The sequence below is a fragment of the Nothobranchius furzeri genome, chromosome 8 (assembly GCF_043380555.1).
Source record: "Nothobranchius furzeri strain GRZ-AD chromosome 8, NfurGRZ-RIMD1, whole genome shotgun sequence".
Taxonomy (NCBI): Eukaryota; Metazoa; Chordata; class Actinopteri; order Cyprinodontiformes; family Nothobranchiidae; genus Nothobranchius; species Nothobranchius furzeri.
This window is the reverse complement of record NC_091748.1, coordinates 72,227,018-72,241,255: the sequence shown is the minus strand read 5'-3', so window position 1 is coordinate 72,241,255 and position 14,238 is coordinate 72,227,018. Positions and strand designations below refer to the sequence as shown.

Here is a 14,238-nt window from a genome sequence, read left to right as displayed (position 1 = left end):
GTGAGACGCAACACCCTCCTGACCTCGGCCATAGCTATGTATATAAATGTTTATATGTTTATATCTATGGCCCAGGCAACTAGCCCCGCCCTTTTCAACGAGCGAAGAAAGCGCGTGAATGAGCACTTGCTCGCACGCTCGCTGAAATATAGGTGCCGGGAGGGCTCAATTATGTTTTAACCTAATGCAACTGGACTAATAGTTTTGTGTCCAGTTACATTGTAACAGTAAAATAATAATAATAATAATACGAAAGTTAGGCTACACATATCATCGTAACTTGGGTTTTTAAAAGTTTTAAGATTTTTATTGCTTTGTCCTACTGTTCACACATTGGGAAGCGGCACCTAGCCTTCGATGAGCTGTTTTTGCCATGTCCTTTTCTTGTAAAACATTGTCCTTGTTTAAATATTAGGTTGTGTGAATGAATGAGTAGTTTTTGTTGGCTTCATAAATTAGCTTTAGAAGTTACACTTTGGGTTTTTCTTACATACTTTACTCACTTGACAAAAATAATCCTCCGGGCCAAACATATTCTTTAGGGTGAGTTCACCGGAAAAGGGTGGCTTGCCAACTCTGGGTCGGGGGAGAGGTCCTACCTCAAGTGGAGGAGTTTAAGAATCTCGGGGTCTTGTTCACGAGTGAGGGTAGGAGGGATCGGGAGATCGACAGGTGGATTGGTTCAGCGTCTGCAGTGATGCGGGCGCTGAACCGATCTGTCGTGGTGAAGAGGGAGCTGAGCCAGAAAGCCAGGCTCTCGATTTACCGGTCGATCTACGTCCCAACCCTCACCTATGGTCATGAGCTTTGGGTAATGACCAAAAGGACCGAAAGGAGTCAGTTGAGGTGGTTTGGGCATCTGGTCAGGATGCCTCCTGGACGCCTCCCTGGGGAGGTGTTTCGGGTATGTCCTGCCGGCAGGAGGCCCCCGGGTCGACCCAGGACACGTTGGAGAGGTTACATCTCCAATCTGGTCCAGGAGCGCCTTGGGGTCCTGCCGGAGGAGCTGGTGGAGAAGGCCGGGGAGAGGACGGTCTGGAGCTCCCTAGTTGGGATGCTGCCCCCGCGACCCGGACCCGGATAAGCGGAGGAAGACGACGACGAGTTTACCTTCCTCTTCCTCCAAATCCAACATAACACCTCCTGTTCCAAATACACTTCAGCTGCTTGTGTAACTGATAGGCCATAAAACTCTGATTTGAGTTAGTTTGTTCCCTAAAGAAGTCTTCAGATTTCAAGTTGTTAATGCATCTCTTCCTTGTTGAGTCATCAGTGGTTTATGATGCAAGACTCAGCAACAACCTTTTGTTACATGCCACAAATGTGCAGAAAAACCAAAAGGCAAACCTTCAGGCACAAAAACAATCAACCAAAGAATAGTAAAGACACAAAGGTCAAGTCAAAAATAGTTACAGTTTTCAACTGATTTTATTAAAAAGTAATTGTCAAAATAAACATTTTCATCTCTTTTAAAAATCTGCATTTCTCAGGTGTTTTTGCTGCTGACCACAAATAAACTCCGATTTTCATCGACTGATAAGAACTACTAATAAGCTAATAAAATAACACATTTATCAAAATATACAAATAACTAAATCATTTTAATTTTAGGTCTAACATTTTTTTTGGTAAATATGGTTAAAAAAGTGCTCTTAATAATGATTTTGAATTATAACCATTTCTGAGAATCATCCCAAAAACTGATGAACATTTTGACAACATTAGTAAAATACTATTCAACACAGAAAACATAGATCCAAAACAGATAAAGAATAGGTGACTATGGCACAAATGTTCCAGAAAATCAAAAAGAGTACATTTGGCTAGTGATGACAGATGCATCCGTTTACATCAGATATGTGACTCTTGTTAGTTTGAAGTGGTGGGTTTTAGGATCCGTTAGTTGAAACTGTAGTTTTCCTTCATGTTGGCTGGGACATGCACCACTTTGTCTTTGTTTTTACACGTTCTGGAGCAGAAGACTTTATGGTCTTGTGTGCAAGCCGTCAACTTCTTGGAGATGGAGCAGCCACAGAAGAAGCAGAACCCTGGCAGCCTAAAAAAAGTTTACACAAACTGGGATGGGAATTGGCTTCTGACAGTAATATTTAAAGTCACACTATGCAACAGGGCTGGGTATCGATTCATATTTAAAGAACTGATTCAGATTCTCAAGAATTAGAATCGATTATCACGATGTGATTCGATATATTGGTTCAGCGAACTCTTTTTTTTTTTTTTGTTTTTTTGCTGTTACCTTAATTACATGACTATGTAGTTGTGTAGTATATTAACACTATTAACATTTAACAACAAATTCATGAGATATTGGCCATTTGAAATGACTGTTTGGCCCAATCCTTCTCTCAGAAAGGTGCTTTTCACAAACATGCTGTCGGGCAGAATTAGCAAACAGATCCAGGACGGCCAACGGAGGAAGCAAGAAGTGCCAATAACTGCTTCAGTAGACTGCTATTGGAACATGAACCTAGGGCATTATTAAAAATAACACATTAAGAATCCATCCAAAAGCTGTAGCTGCACACACACACACACACACTTATTGGCCTCACTCAAGGCTCAAGCCTTGTTCAATAATATTCAGCAATATTCAAGCAGAATTTTTAGGCTTGAAAATCTAATGATCCAAGAAAAGGTCCATGTCTGGACCACAGATGGCTGGGATACGTAGAATATTCATCTTTGACTTCCATACATAACACGTCAGACAATTTTGATGGCTTTTTTTTTTGTTTACATTCCCGCTACGTCTGTCATCATTAGCGGTGTTTATCCTATCCTATCTAAATCCACCATGTCCATCCACCGGTGAGAAAGCTCCAGAATCGACGTGTGGAACGTTTGAGTTCCACAAGCCTTACTTTGTTTATGCACAGCAGACTCTCTGTTGCTCCGTGCAGCAGCGTCACTGTGTCCGATCGGATGAGTGAATACTCTTCTTCTGAATCAGTCATTACCAGACAAAGACAGTCAACAATGACCAGACCTGTCAGCATTTGTACGCTTTCCCTATAATAATCGCCCTACGTGTGCTGCTTTAGTTCCTTCTCCCGTCCTCTCCCGTAACCGGCAGCGTCCTGGTGGGAGGTGGTTTTCACGCTCCAAAAACTCAGAAATTTCAATATAAACTCAAGTGTTGCACAGACTACTGAAGATGGACATCTCCTCTATCTTCTGGTGTAAAGTAGTAACTTCACAAGGGATCATATTTGCAGCTGTGGCTCATTAAAGTCAGCAATGGCACGTTGCGATTGTGCGACTTTGGTGCTTAAAGGGTTAAATGGATCTTTGGACATACTGGATCCTCATGAATATTTATGAGAATCGATTCAGAATCGAAGAATCGATTTTTTTCAACACAGCCTTACTTTGCAACTTTTTTCTATTTTTAATTATTTTCTTGAGCCAGTATGTGCTAAAACGACCCTTTACAGCAGGGGTATTCAACTCTGGTCCAACCCTAATTTCATCACATTTGATTTCAATCAGCAGGTAATTAACAGGCTTCTGCAGAGCCTGATGAGCTGTTGCCAAGGTGATTCAACCACTGAATCAAGTGTGTTGGAGCCGAAAAACCACTAAAACGTGGATACTGGCCCTCAAGGACCAGAATTGAATACCCTGGCTTTACAGGGTTAAAGAAATGTCACTCAGACCCTACTGCCCCCTGTGGCCAGAATATTGCACTTGCAACTTCAGAGTAGCTGGTCCGGTCCCTGTTGGACTTAAGGTTAGGTGGAGCTGACATGCCTGGTAATGGAATCTGACTTCATCACATTTCCTGCCTGTTTTAGATCATTTAACACAGCTGATTTGTTTGATTTAATGATGAATCGCTCCTGTAGAAAGTAATGAAGGCTGAGGACACATTTCAGCAGTTAGATTAAGGTGTTAAAAAGATGAACGCACAGTGAGTAGATAAGCTTCACTTTTGTTTTTACTAACGGACACCAGGGGATGCTAAGAGCAAGCCAAAACTGCTCGGTATCTCTTAAGGTCAACTTCAGTGAAAAAACATTTTTAACTTATTAACTGCGAGCCGTTTCCTGATCAGGAAAGCCCTTCGCTGCCAGCGTTTTTACTGTTTTTTAAGAGTCACAGAACGTTGCGCTCTATAATGAAATCAACGCCAAAACAACCAAAACAAAGCGGAGACTCGCCTTTAATATCAGGAAGAATCCACGCGTTTCGAGCGTTATCCGTTCTTTCATAATCCGTTGTCGAATTGTGATCGGTAGAAGCTTTTCCGGTTCGCTTTTCGGTTCGCGCCTCACTTTTTTAACAGCAGCGGCCCAAAACGATCTCCTAACACATGGATTTTCTGCTTCCTGATCACGAGACGTGTGACGTACGCGGATTAAGATCGGCTTTAGAGCTGGGATGGTTGTTCTCATGGTGCGGGGGCTCGTTCCAACGCCCACACAGTAAAAAAAAAATGCAAATGACGACTTTAGTCATCATTGGCAGTGAATGAGTTAATTATTATTTCCGATTATAATCAGTCACTGAATTTTTCATGCAGGCTGAACATGAAAATAGTCTCCTACACTATCTCCTGCATTAGTTTCCGACAGAAAATAGACGGTGAAACTATAGGATTAGAAAAGCCTGACAGATCTACGTTACACGGTCACTTATCATTTAACTAGAAGCTAACTGTTAGCATTAGCAACTCCACCACATGGCAGAACTCCTTCTGATTTGTGTTATTTGTGGAGACAAAACGTCAACGCTGAAAAGCAAACAGAGTCAGTGGTAGAGTCACATTGCTGTTATCCAATCAGAGGCGAGATGTCAAAATATCAGGAAATAAAACTCCAAATCCTGTCGTGTTCTGCCGCTTTTTCTTCCGGTATGATTTCTATGTCCTCAAACAGGTGCACCAGAGCTTTTTTTTCCCCAGAGAAAAACTTACAAATCATTCATTCCTACTAGAGACCCCTGCAAAGGTATTAAAATATAAGTAAAGTTGACTTTTAAACAACACAGAACTAGACAAAAGATTTGACACATATGTGTACCTGCTCGTTTCTGCTGACTCTTGGCTTTCTGGGGTAAGGTCCTCTGCACCCATGCCTTTACACTTGTGTCTTAGCAAATTAACCATTGCATTCTGCAGCTGGCGTGCTTCCAAAACTTTCCTCTCCTTCCCACCAAATGTGTGGGCTTGAGTGTGATCCAAATCAAAGTTCTAGAAAGTAGAACAAAGACATTTATTGGCATGTAATTGTTCAAACAACTGTGATTTATTTTGTTACAAGGTGCAGATTCAATCGGAGTAGGTGGAATATTAGCTTTAGTGTAGTTTTTAAGATAAATTTCAGAACCTTAAGCCATTCCATTAATACTCAATCAGTTTACAATGGATGGGTTACCTCTTTGAGGATGGAGTGAGCATAGTCAAAAACAGTTCCCTCAACACCGTCCACCTTCACTGGCATAAAGATATCAGCATCAGCGTTGCTCAACATGTCCAACTACATCACAGACGCACACAATTAAACCTTATAGGAACAATAAACAACTACAATAAAAAACTAATTTGCTAGACTGCTTAGTTGAACAAGAGAGTAAACTTTTGTTTATACAATTTTCATTTTGTTTTCGCCAAAGTTGTAGTTAATGTTTATGAGGGCACAAAGTGCACTGCCGACCGTGGGGCCCAGAGGTGTGTTAGGGTCTGCACCTCCGTTTAAAAGCTCCTGCACTGCCTGAGATAGAAAAAAAAAGCAGATTTGTGAAAAAAAGGTGCAAATATGTAGGGTTGAATTCTGTGTGTGTAGGGAGAGAATGTACCAGGTGGTTGCCACTGGCTACAGCTAAGGAGAGGGGTGAGTGTCCACTCCAGAGGAGGTTGGTGCTGGCACGGTGAGACAGCAGGATGGACACCACTTTACTGGCATTCTGCAATACACACACACACGCACACACACACACACACACACACACACACACACACACACACACACACACACACACACACACACACACAAACGCACGCACGCACGCACGCACACACACACACAGAGTCAGTTTAGTGCTTCCAGTTAAGCAGCTGAAGATGACGTTTCATGAGCCTAATCAAAGAGCGCTAGTCACAGTGATTTTATCCATCCTAATGTCTGGCCATTGGTCTCTACTCATTCGTTACCAAGAATCTTGCATGCAGGCAACGCCATCAGTCTCTCCACTATGTAGATGACATGTAGACGTAGATGACACCATTCAAGATGAAACAAAAATCATAACGTATGTCCCCATGATGTCATTAGCTGCCCTTTATACCTTCTATTCCACAAAACATGACAGCTGCCAGAGTCCAATGCAAAGATAAGAGTCTTCTGAGCAGTTTTTGAACCCTAAAGTTATTCAAGGTATTAAAAATCGGCAGTTGTAACTTACAAAAGTAAATCCCAAAAAGGACTCAAACTGGTTGAGCTTTATTTTTTTTAAGCATTGTCATTCTGTGACACTGGATGGGTAAATTAAAGTATTTTAAAGTAATATTTCACATGAGTAAGTAGAGGTCGGCCGACATATTCAACTTTTTCTATATTGGCCAAAATTATCTTTAAAAGCCGATAAAAAAAAAATAAAAATAATTTTTAAAACTGGCACCTGTGTGGCCAACTGCCGCTACTACTAGACTGAAGAAAAGACCCGAAGGACCCAACATCATTTTTTAAGTGTTTTGAGTTTGTTTTATATTTGAAGTTCAATAAATATTAAAAGATTTATTGACATATTTAATTTATATTGCACACAGGGAGTGTTCAATTGTCTCTCACAGTCAATGTGCTGCTAAAACATGTAAATATATATCGACCTCAATAATCGGTTTTAGATATCGCCAACAAAATTCTTTGAAAATCGGTATCGGCATCGGTTTTACAGTGACAGTGTGTATTTTCCCTGGCGATAGGCGGCAGTAGATACCTAAATGACTGCAAGCAAGCATTATTTTTGTGTTCAAGTAAGACCTTACCAACAGATGGCCATTAGGGTCAAAAATCCTTGAGAGTGCAAACTCCATCAAAATAACAAGAACATCAGATTCCCTTTTCATCACTTGCAATGAGTGAAGAGGTAAATGTGTAAAAGAACGACGTTTATTAATGCTGAAAGTTTTTTAACCATTTGTTATAAATCAGTTAACGCATTCTGTCCTCACGGGCTTCCGTAGAAGGAAACATGGCATCCAATATGGCGTCGCCCAGAGACTTAGACCCGCTCCCATGTATTGTAGACCCGATTTTTATGGTTATATGTTATTTTTCAACAATTGGGTATCTTTTAATTCATTTACAACATTTCAATTGATATTTCCAGAGATTAATGGTAAAAACTACACATTGTCACTTTAAAAAAACCATATTGGTCAGCCTCTATGAATAAGAATGTGTCCAGCAGATTTCACTGACCATGTAATCAAACTCTCTCTGGCACGCCACATGCAGGGCAGTTCGACCCCCTTTTCCAAGTCCCGGGCTATCTCTGGAGCTCCGAAGTTTCAAGGCCATCATAGAAATCTGTAAAGACTTAGACTAGTCAACTTCTTTTAGTAGTTCTACAAAATGGAAACCATTCAGAAATAATTATTCTTTAATGTAAAAACCTCATTACCCTATCTGGTTCATAGATCTCGTCCTCATCACATGCCTGCAGGTCTAGGTCCAGGTCAGGTAGAGATTGAATAAGAATTTCTGTGATTACTGGACCTTGTGGACCTGGAAGCGCTGCAGCAACATGCAGGGGATACAAGCCTTTGTACTGCAACATAAGATATCAAAGCCAATTTAGGCCTCATTTTATGTACATGTTTATCTTTTTATGTTTGGATTTTAACAACTATACAACCCCACTCAAAATGGGACTTTTATTAATATCCCAACAAAGGCAAAAAGTCACATTTTTGGTGCGTTTTTCCACCCCCCTCTAAATTGAGTACCACTCAGTAATAGCCAGTAGCATTGGACACCTGCTTTTACGTAACTGGACTGATGCAGAGTTGGCTAAATTTCTTAATGATAAGTCAGTTTAAAATATTTATATATTTAAATAAACACCACGACATGAGAATAATAATGTGTTTTAGCTCTGTTGGCTGGCTGGAGGTGGGGATTGACAAATGTCAGGCGTTGCTAATCACTAATAAAAGGGAAAAGGGCTTAAGGTGCAATACAGTTTTTCCACCTCTAGATGGTGCCTTCTGAGAAATAAAAACTCCAGATTTCCACCTTAAAGGGGCATTATGGAAGTTTGACAGCCAAAACATGTATAGAAATAATAAATGTCTTCTTCATACATTCTCCTGCAATGCCCTGGTCCTGTAGAATGAGCCCTGGCATTTTTACTGTGATTGCCTGTTTTTCTGTAAAATCACAGAAAAAGAGAGATGCTCGGGTCGAGCAGGCTGCTTCATGGACGTTCACGCTCAGTCATAGCCCGTAGCATTTGCTATCTGTAGCTTTAGCAGCAGAGGGAGAGGTAGTGCCAACTCAGCAACTTTGTCGCTGTTCCTAACGCCTAGTGACAAATCTAGCTACATTTCTGAGGACCCTTAGCTACTTTCTGTAGAACTTTCTTCTAGATATTTCCTGCAAATTAGCAACAAAATAGCCATTTTCACTCTGAACCGTTCTTTGGTTTGACGTTGTTTCAGGTGTCATCAAGGATATAAAAGTTACAGATACTATGAATGTTACTAGAGTGTAGCTCAACTTGTAAGATGTTTGACTCTCATGCAGAAGACCTGGGTTCAATTCTGGGTGTGAACATAGTTCTTTTAGAGTTTCTTTTTTACATTAATGGTAAATTTTTTTTACAGTAAGATGCCCAAATTTTTATTTGAGACTCGCCGAACGGCGTTGAATTCACAGATAAACAAGATGTGGGTTCAACTTTTATTTTGGAACAATTTTTCAAGCAAGGGAAGGGAATGATCTGAGCATGCAGGAGGACTGACCCATCTTAAACCTTTGTTGGCTGTGCTGAAGAGAAAGGTACAGAACCAAATTAATTGATTAGCTGCGTGTTCTCCTGTCCTCTGTCCTCCAGGCCACACACACACAAACACAGAGCTGACTGTCTCAGCTGTTATTTTCTTTAAGGAGTGTGCACGTACAGCATGCGCGCCTCGTGCACGAGCCTACTATTGAAGCTGCCGTTACGCTTTTGGCCTGAGGGGGCAATCGCGAGCATAAAAATTCAAAAGTCCGTAAAGTCCCTTTAAGGTCATCGGTGCATACCTCTGGTGGAAGGGGGACGTCAGTGTGAGCACCAAACAGCAGCAGTGTCTTGACAACTTCAGTGTCACCTGCCATAATGGCTAAAAACAGCACAGGTAAGGGAACCCTGGCCAGGTTAGGGTCAGCTCCTCGTTCAAGTAGCACCTTTAGGGTTTTCAAACGCATGTTGCGCCTGGTCAAGCAAAGGACACGTAAAATATCACATATGCAGCAATAAATCAACTGACATCAACACTAAAGAAAGAACAGGGACAAAACTAAACTGACTCAATGTTCATGGCTGGCACTCTGCACACAGTCTCCTGTGTGTCACAGCTCAGAGGAAATCCCGTGTGATTCAACACCTCTGATGAACACTGAAGAAAATTTTTTGTTGCATTAAAGCTGCTGAGCAAACTAGTAGAGTCGGCGCTCTTTTTTTGGGTCAGGTCTTCATCTTTGTTCTGTCACAAAAACACAAAAGGTTAAAACAGATAATAGCATTGGTTAGCGTGCCCATCCAGCTGCCTTAGCCGGGGTTTCCTTCCAGTTCCAGTGAAATGTCACCATCCAACTACCTGAATGGAGTGCTCCACATCAGCAGCGTCCTGATCTCTTCTTGCTTCACCATCTTCTGCCTGTTCATCAACCTCCTCCAGTTTGATTTTCTCAGTGTCGTTGTTTAGTACAGGTGTGAGTGATGTTAGGTCAAGCTCACTAAGCACTGAATTGATTTCACTTAAAGATGGAGACATCATAACCTGACAAAAAATTACAAAGTAGGAGTAAACTAGTTAGTGAAATCTAGAAGAATACTGTGAAACACTTTCTGAAGAACCTTAAAAGGTAAAATACACTTTGTTAAAAGACTCCAGCTACATAGTGATTAAAGGTGGGGTAGAAAATGTTTTTCTGGGGCTTTTTTTTTTGCCTTATTGCTTGAAATGCTCTTCACATACCAATGGCATCCAATAGATCAAATGTTTTGTAAAAAAAAAAAAAAAAAGGCAATAGTACTGATCGCCTTTGTTTGAAACGTACAATCCTGGAAAAACCTCATCCAGTCATTTTGAATGTCCCGTCCTAAACAATTGGATCCTAATCCATTCATAAAACTGCTCCTCTGACTGTCCCTCCCCCCTCAGCACATACCTCTAAATGTGCACAAATCACGCTTTCTCGGCTTGGAGCAGCTGAACAGGAAGTGAAGCCAGAGCCGGGCTAGCTATACGAGCTAACATTGAATTGTTATACGGTTACATGGATGAATGCGCTGTGGCGGCATAGCAATGTGGGAATTTTGCGGCTGTCGTGTCGCCACACTTGGTAGTAATATTACCGCAACCCCAGACTTGTGAATAAAGACGCCATTGTGCATGAGAGGGTGGTGTCTTGATCACGTGTGGAATGTCTGCTGAGCACCGGCTGACAACTATGTTGAAAGTTAAAGCAAACACAAGCAGTAAGTTTCGCTTCTGTAAACAGAATCAGCTCAGACGGCAAACCGGAGCCATGCAGTTAAGAGCTGAGGCTTAGATTGTTCACGGGGACTGAAGGACAGCCACTTTGGAGCGGCTCGTGGGAAAAAAAACGTAAGGAACGCTGCTTCAATCGCAATAAAAAGCTAATTATTTCCAAGCTAAAAAGAAGTCTGTGACAGCACAGAGACCGCCGTCACACTCCTTATATACCAGCAGTCGTTTGTGAAAAGCACATAATCACGCCACATCACCGCCACACTTACGAACAACCAAAGGCTCCCTGAAGCCGGCTCAGCTTTGCAGCAAATATAGCGTCATTTTCTTTACAGTAAGATGCCCAAATTTTTATTTGAGACTCACCGAACGGCGATATAACTATAGACACATTACTTGTCTTTGTGTGTGTGTGTGTGTGTGTGTGTGTGTGTGTGTGTGTGTGTGTGTGTGTGTGTGTGTGGATGGCTGCTTATACTGAGCCAGGATTCTCTGGAGGTTTCTTCCTGTTAAAAGGGAGTTTTCCTCTCCACTGTCGCTGCATGCTTGCTTAGTATGAGGACTGCTGTATAGTCACTGACACTAGTCAGTGACTTGATGCAATTTGCTGGGTTCCTTATATAGGAAACATTACTTCTGATTGGCTTAATGAACTGTGAATTGGAATTTTTATTATGTGAAGTGCCTTGAGACGACTCTTGTCGTGATTTGGCGCTATATAAATAAACTTGAATTGAATTGAATTACTTTATGAAAGAGGCTTTTGTTATTACGGTTGTTTGACAGTATCCGTTACATTCGGCCTTGTCCTGTATTCTGGAGATGAGGCTTAGCCTGAAAAAAAGGCAGTTGGACCTTTAAATTGTATATTTTTTTAAATGTAGCTTGCTTGAACAGCTTTTCCAGGAACCCCACCCCACATTTAACTGGTAGACATTTCTACGAGTCAAAACAAAGCTGAATGAAACCCTTTCCTACCGGTGGTTTGGTCAAAATGGTGTGAAGAGAGGGGTATAGGAGAACTTGGCACACAGCTAGAGCAGACATGCCTTCACTGTTCAACTTGTTAATATCAGCACCCATATCCAGCAGCAGATGGATCACATCATCGTGGCAGTTGACCTGACAGGTGGAAAAAAAGCAAAGCCGACGTAAAACAGTTAAAGCAGCTTCGGGTAACTAAACAGATTAAGTCTGTTTTGTCACTAATAGTGTTAAATGTGTGACTGCCATTCAGACCTGAGTACAACTGAATCAAGAGGAAGACATTTTTAAATTGTGAAATATTACGGTCGCAGCAATCAGTGCGGTGTGTCCTTGTGAATTCGCTACATCAGGATGAACTATACGAGTCTGGAAGATCCGAGACACGTCCCAGTACTGCCCTCTGGAGCTGTGTTGAATAAACAGCTCTGATTGGACCTCCACGGGTCCTTTGGGACCAAAACCTTCTCTGTTCATAGAGAGAACAGCTGCAACATCCCAGCCAACATGTTTAGCCATCAGCCTGAGAAACAAAGACAGTTACAGAATGTGTAGATGCTTCTCTCTGTAGACACCCAAGGGCCTTTTTTCCGTATCCCTAACCTGTGCTTGTGTATGTGAGCCTGCATTCGGGCCTGCAAGGGAAGAGTGGAGAGTGGATCCCTTTCATAACCTTGGTATGGATCCGGCTCCCAGTGTTCACCGTAAAAGAGCTGATCCAGCACTCTTCTTCGGCCAGGAGGGAGCGGCAAGTGGTCACCATTTGTAGAGTAATGCTCCATCCCAGGGGGCAGGATAAAACTCTCATCTCCTAGCAGATCTATATACTGCTAAGAGAGGTGGGGAGTAAACTCATCAGCAATGAGTGAAGTTAAAAATCTAGCATCATAGTTGCTCATCATAGCAGTGTTTTACCTTCAAGTTTGTCCCGTCTTTTGTGTGTAAACCACTTAGGAAAGACTGAGACTGGAGAGGGCGAAAGGGGAGGTAAATATGGATAAAGGGGAAAATAAAGGCATGTTTTTTAATGTTGGATTCAAATACTTTTCTTGAATTAAAAAAATAAAATAAATTTGACAAAAGCCAAGTTTCAAAATATATCAGCACTCCTCAACGCTTATCCAAACTTGAGGTAACAGGTCCAGCAGAGAAGCTCAGACATCCCTCTCTCTCTCTAAAGACTTGTGATCTCCAGCATCTCCTGGGGATCACAAGACACTGCCAGGCCAGAGAGAGCAGACAACCCTTAGCAAGTTTTTACTCTGTCCAAAGGTCTCCATCCAATGGGACTAGCCTGGAAAATTTCTAGGAAAAGAGGCGTACAAGCAGGGCCTGATTAACACTTTGTTGTACCCTGGGCAACAATATAAAAGGGCCACATCATCACGAACCAAGGATCACCATAATATGGTAATATACAAAATATTTTACTGTAATATGCAGTAAATATTCTCAATACTTGAATGTCTGACGTCACGTAACCCACTCAGGGTAACCTTTGACCCACTTCGTGTGGACTGACCAGTGAGGACAGGATCTTAACTTGAGGCCCTCTCTTCATTTGTCAGTCTGCATGAGACTGACTCTCAACCGCTCTCAACTGACGTTCAAAGTCATTGGCAGCAAAGCGTCTCTGTGCAGCACAAAAGCCCGGGTGGACAGTTTGTTTAATACAGGGTGATCATATTTCCATTTCCAAAAAAGAGGACGGGGGATCTGTACCTATGGTGTCACACTATGGCAACGCCACACAAACCACGTTGGGACCCATTTTTTTGGAAGAACTAAAATTAAGATTCTGCCAAAAATCAGATTCTGCCAATAAAAGGGCTCTAAAACAATTCATATGTAAATATTTTGCATATTTCTTGCAACATCTCATTTTTCTGCTTTAGTGCTGCAATAAGGTTTTATTAATAATAAATTATTATACCTTTTGTTTTACTACAGCATCGGTAAGCTTCCTGTGCACAGATTATTAAGGATGCTTGTTTCAGCTGTGAAAATAGACGATAGGATCAATGATAAAATAAGCTGTCACACACTCCATGGAAACTTTCAGAGAATCCACAAATAGTGGCTTTCAAATGATTTTGTTACTTTTTGCAAGTTTAGAAAAGCAGCAGATGAGACTCCATGTCTGATAATTTAGTTTTTCGTCGTCGTCTTCCTCCGCTTATCCGGGTCCGGATCGCGGGGGCAGCATCCCAACTAGGGAGCTTCAGACCGTCCTCTCCCTGGCCACCTCCACCAGCTCCTCCGGCAGGACCTCAAGGCGTTCCCGGACCTCTATAACGTGTCCTGGGTCGACCCGGGGGCCTCCTGCCAGCAGGACATGCCCGAAACACCTCCCCAGGGAGGCGTCCAGGAGGCATCCTGACCAGATGCCCAAACCACCTCAACTGACTCCTTTCGATCCGGAGGAGCAGCGGTTCTACTCCGAGTCCCTCCCAAATGTCCGAGCTCCTCACCCTATCTCTAAGGCTGAGCCCGGCCACCCTATGGAGGAAACTCATTTCGGCCGCTTGTAT

General features: G+C 42.1%; 1 protein-coding gene across 4 annotated transcripts in view; it reads right to left on the bottom strand.

Annotated features, from left to right (window-relative positions):
- Positions 1–1,409: 1,409 nt before the first annotated feature.
- Positions 1,410–14,238, bottom strand: part of ankmy1 (ankyrin repeat and MYND domain containing 1) — a 20,171-nt gene continuing 7,342 nt past the window's right edge. The window contains exons 5-18 of one of the 4 annotated variants that reach the window (XM_015971072.3): positions 12,623–12,673; positions 12,311–12,537; positions 12,014–12,230; positions 11,702–11,845; positions 9,827–10,009; positions 9,537–9,712; positions 9,270–9,441; positions 7,645–7,791; positions 7,443–7,550; positions 5,818–5,925; positions 5,610–5,732; positions 5,397–5,498; positions 5,043–5,212; positions 1,410–2,056 (exon numbers count right to left, since the gene is read on the bottom strand). In XM_015971072.3, the coding sequence (XP_015826558.3) occupies positions 1,900–2,056; positions 5,043–5,212; positions 5,397–5,498; positions 5,610–5,732; positions 5,818–5,925; positions 7,443–7,550; positions 7,645–7,791; positions 9,270–9,441; positions 9,537–9,712; positions 9,827–10,009; positions 11,702–11,845; positions 12,014–12,230; positions 12,311–12,537; positions 12,623–12,673 (2,085 nt within the window). In that variant the 3' untranslated portion in view covers positions 1,410–1,899. The remainder of the gene's footprint in view (positions 2,057–5,042; positions 5,213–5,396; positions 5,499–5,609; positions 5,733–5,817; positions 5,926–7,442; positions 7,551–7,644; positions 7,792–9,269; positions 9,442–9,536; positions 9,713–9,826; positions 10,010–11,701; positions 11,846–12,013; positions 12,231–12,310; positions 12,538–12,622; positions 12,674–14,238) is intronic. The other 3 variants (XM_054752071.2, XM_015971073.3, XM_015971075.3) reach the window with 3 other exon arrangements.